The sequence below is a fragment of the Chaetodon trifascialis genome, chromosome 20 (assembly GCF_039877785.1).
Source record: "Chaetodon trifascialis isolate fChaTrf1 chromosome 20, fChaTrf1.hap1, whole genome shotgun sequence".
NCBI classification, from domain to species: Eukaryota; Metazoa; Chordata; class Actinopteri; order Chaetodontiformes; family Chaetodontidae; genus Chaetodon; species Chaetodon trifascialis.
The window spans coordinates 535,001-542,500 of NC_092075.1; the positions used below are offsets into that span (position 1 = coordinate 535,001).

At 48.1% G+C, this 7,500-nt stretch overlaps 1 protein-coding gene across 1 annotated transcript in view; it reads right to left on the reverse strand.

The window, feature by feature from the left end:
- Window positions 1-2,617: 2,617 nt before the first annotated feature.
- Window positions 2,618-7,500, reverse strand: part of gpat3 (glycerol-3-phosphate acyltransferase 3) — an 8,726-nt gene continuing 3,843 nt past the window's right edge. Inside the window, exons 4-13 of the mRNA XM_070988795.1 lie at window positions 6,571-6,859; window positions 5,677-5,751; window positions 5,495-5,584; window positions 5,269-5,362; window positions 5,072-5,187; window positions 4,681-4,736; window positions 4,509-4,594; window positions 4,257-4,385; window positions 3,538-3,617; window positions 2,618-3,452 (exon numbers count right to left, since the gene is read on the reverse strand). Coding sequence (XP_070844896.1) covers window positions 3,317-3,452; window positions 3,538-3,617; window positions 4,257-4,385; window positions 4,509-4,594; window positions 4,681-4,736; window positions 5,072-5,187; window positions 5,269-5,362; window positions 5,495-5,584; window positions 5,677-5,751; window positions 6,571-6,859 — 1,151 coding nt within the window. The 3' untranslated portion in view covers window positions 2,618-3,316. The remainder of the gene's footprint in view (window positions 3,453-3,537; window positions 3,618-4,256; window positions 4,386-4,508; window positions 4,595-4,680; window positions 4,737-5,071; window positions 5,188-5,268; window positions 5,363-5,494; window positions 5,585-5,676; window positions 5,752-6,570; window positions 6,860-7,500) is intronic.

A 7,500-nucleotide genomic window follows, 5' to 3' on the forward strand; every position in this document is an offset into this window, starting at 1 on the left:
ATCGATCCCTGGAGCTCCTCAGCCTCACATACATCACAGCAGGAGCGCAGAATAGATGGCAGAACAATGTATTTAAAGGCATTACGCTGCAGCTAATGGCGAGCGGTCAGACTCTGGTTCCCAGCATCTGAAACGATGTCCTCTGTGGACGGGACGGCACTCAGTCCCGTTCCATCTGGACATGTATTCATATTTACTCCGTGTACCTGCATTGCATTTGTATAGATCACTGGAGGGTAAAAGTAAAATTGAGCAAATTGAATGAACATATGGGGCCGTGCGGCGTGCGGCGTGTGGCGGGTCAGTCCCGTGTCTTTGATGATGTCCCTCTGAAATCTATCTGAATCGCATTAAATTGGATATAAAGATGTGCAGACACATACATCACAGTAAATGGTGCGGCGGAGCATCGCTCGCCAAGAATCCCACCTCCACAATCGGGTTATAGGATCGGCTTTAGATCCTATTAATAATTCACAATCTTGTTAGGGAGAACAAACATTTCTGTTCAGGCAATCTGAGCGGCGGCTCGTTACGGCGGCGTGTGCAACAGTGACTCCACGCTATTTCACAGTCGCTGCTTTCTTTATTAAAGCGCCGTCACAGTAAACATGTCAGCCGAGCTCCTCCATCCACGCCTCCATCACAGAGGAGGAGCAGCTCAGCCTCCTGATGGAGGACAGCCGAGCAGCCGATCGCTCAAACAACAGCTCTTTTCATCAGGAAGGAGCCTGAAGACGACGTCTTCAAACGTCCGAAGGGCCACTAATATTCACGAACATCACAGACGAATCAGCAAAAACCAGAGACGAAGAGGCGACGGAGGTTTCAGTTTATTGGACAGACAGAAACAAAAGAGACGGCGAGGAATCAGGATTCACAGCTTCAGCTTCACAAAGACCCGAGAGAGACGAACACAAGGAAGAATAACGAGAAAAAAGACGAATACAGAAAAACATGAGGAAAAAAGACAAATACAGAAAAATTAACAGAAAAAATAAAAATACAGAAAAATGACCAGAGAAAAGAAAAACACAAAAAAATTAACAAAAAAAGAGAAAAATACAGAAAAAACATGAGGAAAAAAGACAAATACAGAAAAATTAACAGAAAAAATAAAAATACAGAAAAATGACCAGAGAAAAGAAAAACACAAAAATTAACAAAAAAAGAGAAAAATACAGAAAAAACATGAGGAAAAAAGACAAATACAGAAAAATTGCCAGAAAAAAGAAAAATATAGAAAAATGATAAGAAAAATAAAAATAGCAAAGAACAGAATAAAAACAATAATTACATGAATATTAAAAAAACAGAATGAAAAAGAAGTGATTGTTTTTATGAACACATGAACTGAAGGAGCTCTGCTCTGGGTTAGAAAAGGAAGAAAGAAGATGAAGAAGATGAAGATGAAGAGATGAAGTCGACCTGTCGGCTCTTATGAGAATTAAATATGAAGAACATGCAGTACATTTACACATGCTGAGTATTTGTACTGCTGTTTGTTTTCTGTATTTATGAATCTTAAAAATAAAACAGAAAAAAAGACTTTCAGGATTAACTGATGAGCACATGAATGTAAAGTATTTTTTAATCTATATTTAATTTTTTTGCTGTTTGTAAAATATTTCATTGTGTTTGAAGATAATTATTAATATTAACATTCATATTTATTAATTGTTTGTAATTATTGAGAGAATTATTTGATAATGAACGTTTTATTTTGAAATCCTCTGAGGTCTGCTGGAGGAAGTGAAAACTGACTGACACGTTTTATATTTGATATTTTTATGATTGCAGTATTTTAGATGCAGGTATCAGAGTGCAGTAGAGTAATGAAGTACTGCTGATTGATCTTAAGGTTAAAATCATGTTTCTGTGCAGCGTTCACGGACGTCACGTCGTCCTTTAAACAGTTTCCGATCATCACGAGTCCGTCGTCTTTATTCACATGATCCGCTGACCTGGAGTCAGTTTCACTGCTGCTCTTTGTGTTTAAGTGATTTCCTTTAATTATCCTCCAAAATAAAAGCAGCTGCTGTGACGAAGCCTCAGAGACACATTTCAAACTTCATTCGTCTGTCAGTTCTCTCTGGGTTTAGTCCTCCTCCTCCTCCTCCTCCTCCTCCTCCTCCTCCTCCTCGTCCTCGTCCTCGTCCTCCTCGTCCTCCTCCTCCTCGTCCTCCTCCTCCTCCTCCTCCCTCCTCGTCCTCCTCCTCCTCCTGGGTTAACCTTCGTCTGGAGGTCACAGGTCGCTCTCTGCTGCTGACGTGACTCAGAGTGTTTGATTATGTCCTCGTTTCTAACCGTGTGCTCGTGTTACTCGAAGGTCCAGCGTTCTGTTGAATCACCTGGAAATGAGAATATTTCTACAGGAGCCCAGGAGGGACAAACCACCTGTCATCTCTGATGGCGCTAAATAAGTGTTGACCTGAAGTCAAATCAAGTTAGTTTATTTTCAGAAGTTCAGAATAAAACATGTGAGACACGAAGTCTTTTGTACTTCCTGTCTGACGAGTCTTCCTGTGGCCCTCTGAGGGCCCCGAGCCGCAGGCTGAGAAACAGGAGCCACATTCATTTCTACATTTTCATTTTCTGTTGTGTTTTTACTGTTTTTCTCTCTTTGACTTTTAGTTTTAAGACTTTCTTTCTGGACTCGTCCGTCCGTCCTGTCCTTTCGTCTTCTGCTGCGTCCTTCAGCTCATTTTCACGTCTGCAGAATTAATTAAATCTGATGTTTGAGTGAAAAGTTAAAAGAGAAGAAAATAAAACGCAAAGAAGAAAAAGTGAAGAGATGAAACGTGAGCTTCTCCTCCATCATCAGCTCTTCTTCCTCCTCTTCGTCTTCATGTTTTCACTCGTTTCTTCTACTCGTTTATTTTCCTTCTTATTGAATCTGTAACATTCAGCTCCTCACACGGACACGCCGGTCCGTCCGCTGGAACTGTCCTGCGTGTCTCCGGTCGTCTGTCCTGTTATTTCTCATCAGAAAAAAACATGAAGAAGAATTTTTGACATTTAGTTTGTGTCCACAGAGGACGAATAAAACGCTGATGATAAGACAGAACGTCCAGTCTGACAATAGCTGGAGGAGGACAAGCAGGAGAGGCTGGACAGGATCAGTGTGTTGTCCTATGCTGCCTCCTGCTGGTGGAGACGCTGTCCTACAAACAGCTCCTTTAAAAAGTGCAAGATAAAACTTTTAGAGTCGACGAGGTTCTAAAAACACAGTTCACCCAGTTCAGAGTGACCAGTCAGACCAGTCAGACCAGTCTGAGTGTGCACAGTGTGCCCAGTGTGCCCGGTGTGCCCAGCGTCAGTGTCTCTGTGCGTCCTCTGCGCCGGCTTTCGGGGACTGGACGCCGTTCTGTCCAGCGATGGTGCTGCTGTACATCTTCTGCTGCTCCTCTTTGTACGACTCCTTCACTTTCCCTCTTTTCAGTCCTCCGTCCCTGAAAGACACAAAAACACGGAGGACGTTGGTGAGGGACGTGACTTCACGTCCTGAAGTAATCTGAGTATTCAGGTGGTCCTCACCAGGCCAGGTCCAGCAGTCCTCCCTGATGAGCGATGGCAGATTTCACTCTGCTGGCAAACTGAGCCGCATCTTCATCATCCTGCTCGCACAGTACACACAGTACACACAGTACACGTCATACGCAGTAACACTCAGAGGAAGGACAGTAGCAGTATGCTCACATCATATCACAGGAAGTCTTCTGAGAGTGAGATGAAGGTTTGACGCTGTTTGAAGAGGAGATGCTGCCCCCTGCAGGCACCGAGCAGCAACTACACACACCGAGCGCAGTACTAATACACAGCCAGAGCGCAGTACTAATACACAGCCAGAGAGCAGTACTAATACACAGCCAGAGAGCAGTACTAATACACAGCCAGAGCGCAGTACTAACACACAGCCAGAGCGCAGTACTAATACACAGCCAGGGAGCAGTACTAATACACAGCCAGAGCGCAGTACTAATACACAGCCAGAGAGCAGTACTAATACACAGCCAGAGAGCAGTACAAATACACAGGCAGAAAGCAGTACTAATACACAGCTGTATGACATAATACTTCTTGTATGCAGTAAAACACACAGATTTCCGTTGCAGGTCAGAGGAGATCTTTGCTGTACTGCAGTACTGTGTGTAGTATTACTGTACACATAGAGCTGGTAGATGTTTGCTGTCTGTCCCACAGCAAAGGAAAGGACAGACTGGCGGACGGAGGAGGCGGGCCACGCCGGGCCGTACCTGGATGGTCATGGGGGGCAGGTACCACACGTTGACCACGATGGCCCAGCTGGTCATCATGCGCAGCACGTTGCTGACCATGTTGTGTTTGGCGCTGTTCCAGAAAGCGTCGCCGAATCGAGGGTCGTACTGAGGCACAGGGAGCGAGACGTGAGGCGAGCGACAGAAACCTCCAGAGGACCGAGGACGGACACGCCCACCAGACTGCGTTCAAAAAACATCGTTTTCAGCCGCTCGTCCGAGCGCTCGTACCTTTATTGTGACCGGATAGATCGTCCCTCCAATTTCAAAGCTCCCCTTCTTGAACATCATGACGGAGGTGTTGTTGATGCAGGTTCCTGTGGAAACAGACAGACGTCACCCGACCACCAAACCACCATCATCATCATCCTCGCATGGCGAGCGACAGCCGGCAGACTCTGACCTTCAGGAAATATCAGGATGGGAAGTTTGGTCTTAGCGGCAACGTGAGCTCTCAGCCTGCAGACAGAGGAACACGCTCGTTACTCAGCGTCACTGATCGTCATCATCGTCGTCATCATCATCATCATCATCATCATCATCATCACCATCATCGTCGTCACGCTGCTGCCATGATGAAGAGCGAGGAAACAGGCTGCGCTGTCTCCTGCTGAACGTCCTCTTTCACTGTTTTTTAGCTTCACTTCAGATGAAGCAGCTTCACTCTGTTAGCTTCTGCTAATGCTAGCTGCTAAGCTAATGCTAACAGTGTACTGTCATTTTCTTCTGTGCAGAGAAGTCAGCAGCAGCTCATCATCACTTCCCGTTCTGTTTACTGGCTCCGCCCATCTCACCTGCTCGTCACGGCGTGTCGGTCTTTCATCTCCGACCTGTCGAACCAAATGTGAGGACACGCCCTCACCATGGACCTCTGAATGAACCCCATCAGACCGCCGTGGACCTGTCCCACCTGTGGACGACAGGGAGCCGAGCGGTGACATCACCACATCAAACACCTGGAGCCGCTGACTCACCTGCTGATGACACTCACCATGGCGTAGCAGCCGTCATTGGCCAGGATCACCACATCCATCGGCGTGGTGTGATTGGCTACGCAGATTCCTCCTTTCTGAGGTTTGTTTTCTCTGCAGGAAACAGAAGAAGAAGAAGAAGAAGAAGAAGAAGAAGGAGAAGAAGAAGAAGAAGGAGAAGAAGAAGAAGGATGTTAGCTGGAAGCTGCAGGTGTGTGAAGGCTGCAGCGGCGGGCTGTAGCTGACCTGTTGTGGTACACGATGGTGGCTGACAGGCCTCTGGCACAGATCCTGTAGCAGGTCAGGTGGACCAGCTCGCTCAGCCAGTTCTTCACACTGAGATTCACACAGGAAATGAACACGGTTCACGTTAGCTTTGAGCCGCCCGATTGGAGGAGCTGCTGCGTGGCTGCGGCTTGCTGTCGTACCTGCTCTCAGGTAGAAATCCAACCAGAACCGTTCCCATCACGAGCCACGAGAGGCCGATGAAGGCCAGCGTGATCCTGCAGGAAGAGGAAGGACGAGCTGAGAGCAAATGAATCAGACAGTAATTAAACAGCAGGGGGCGCCGCAGAGGCTCAGGAGCTTCACCTGTGGCCAGCAAACAGGAAGTGAGGCGGCCAGACAGGAAGACAGTCAGCCAGAGGAGGCCTCTACTGAGCACGCTCAGTGGGCCCAAAAACCAAAACAGCATCTGGACCCAATAAATGAGCCGCCATCTTTGAACAGGGCGTCCGCTTCATCTTAATACATCTACAGGAATGATATGTAACGAGGGTCCCCAGCTGGACGGGGACTGGGTCAGCACCCTGAGCCCCCAGACCACCAGGACCTGGTTTTGATTCTGTAATCCACAACTGTGCAGTATCAACTAATGTGGACTCTGATCAGAAACTCAGCGTGGGATCACGTGGGCCCTGAGCTCTGACTGAGAGGCTGAGCCCTGACTGGGAGGCTGAGCCCTGAGTCCTGACTGGGAGGCTGAGCCCTGAGTCCTGACTGGGAGGCTGAGCCCTGACTGGGAGGCTGAGCCCTGACTGGGAGGCTGAGCCCTGAGTCCTGACTGGGAGGCTGAGTCCTGACTGGGAGGCTGAGCCCTGACTGGGAGGCTGAGCCCTGACTGGGAGGCTGAGCCCTGAGTCCTGACTGGGAGGCTGAGCCCTGAGTCCTGACAGCCTGCAGAGGAAACCTTTGGCTGCTTCTTTCCACACTTTATTCAGAAAACTACACCTGAGTTGTGAACTGACGAGTGCTGTGACGTCCTTCAAAAGCCACATCACCATCTCATGAGGAGGCGAGGGGCTTCTTCGCCTCAGACTGACCTGAGCGGGAACAGGACGCAGTAGCGGACGAAGACGCCGAGGCCCCAGATGATGGTGAGGCGGAGGCTGATGTAACGGAAGTTCTGATTGGTTCGGGTGAGGAGGTTCCAGGAGGTCAGCTCCTCAGAGGAGAAGCGCTGGGTCACCTGGTCGTCCACGATGCTCTCCAAACCCTTCTTGTAGAAGTAGAAGGCGTCGCTCAGAGCGAACTCTCCCGCCGCCACGGACTGAGAGCTCCGCAGCCAGCCCATCTCCTCCTCCATGGAGCCCCCGGCTCGCTCAATGATCCCTGGGACACAATCACAACACGTCTTTAGAGGTCTCAGGTCCTAAAGGGACACTACGCAGGAGCTGGTGGAGACCAAACACAGAGCTAAAAGCAAGAGAAGACTTCGTTCATTGTGACCAAGAAAAAATTTAAAAATTAATTAATTTTGTCACAAGAGACAAAAAAACTAAAAAACCTGTTTTTTAATGAGACGTTTTAGTAAAAGTGAAACCAACACGTCGTGTTTGATGGATGAACTGAAACGTCTCCTTCAGTCCTCACCTCTATTGACTGAACCAACACCTATGTGAACACACCTGTTTCAGCCGCCTGCAGTGTGTGTGTGTGTGTGTGTGTGTGAGTGTGTGTGTGTGTGTGTGTGTGTGTGTGTGTGTGTGAGTGTGTGTGTGTGTGTGTGTGTGTGTGGCTCACTGAGCTGTGCCATCAAACATGTGACTCATGAACTAACAGAAAAGGCCTCGTGCATGTGTGTAAACAGAGGAAACGTCTGACCCAGAATCAGCTTTGCTGTCACAGGACTGCGCTCGCTGTACGTTCTACGTCCACAGCTTGAAATGAGATTAAGTGGAGCTGCGGAGGAACACTGAGCTTTATGTTCCACAGAGGATCACGAGGACGCCGAGCTCGCACTCGTGTTTAAC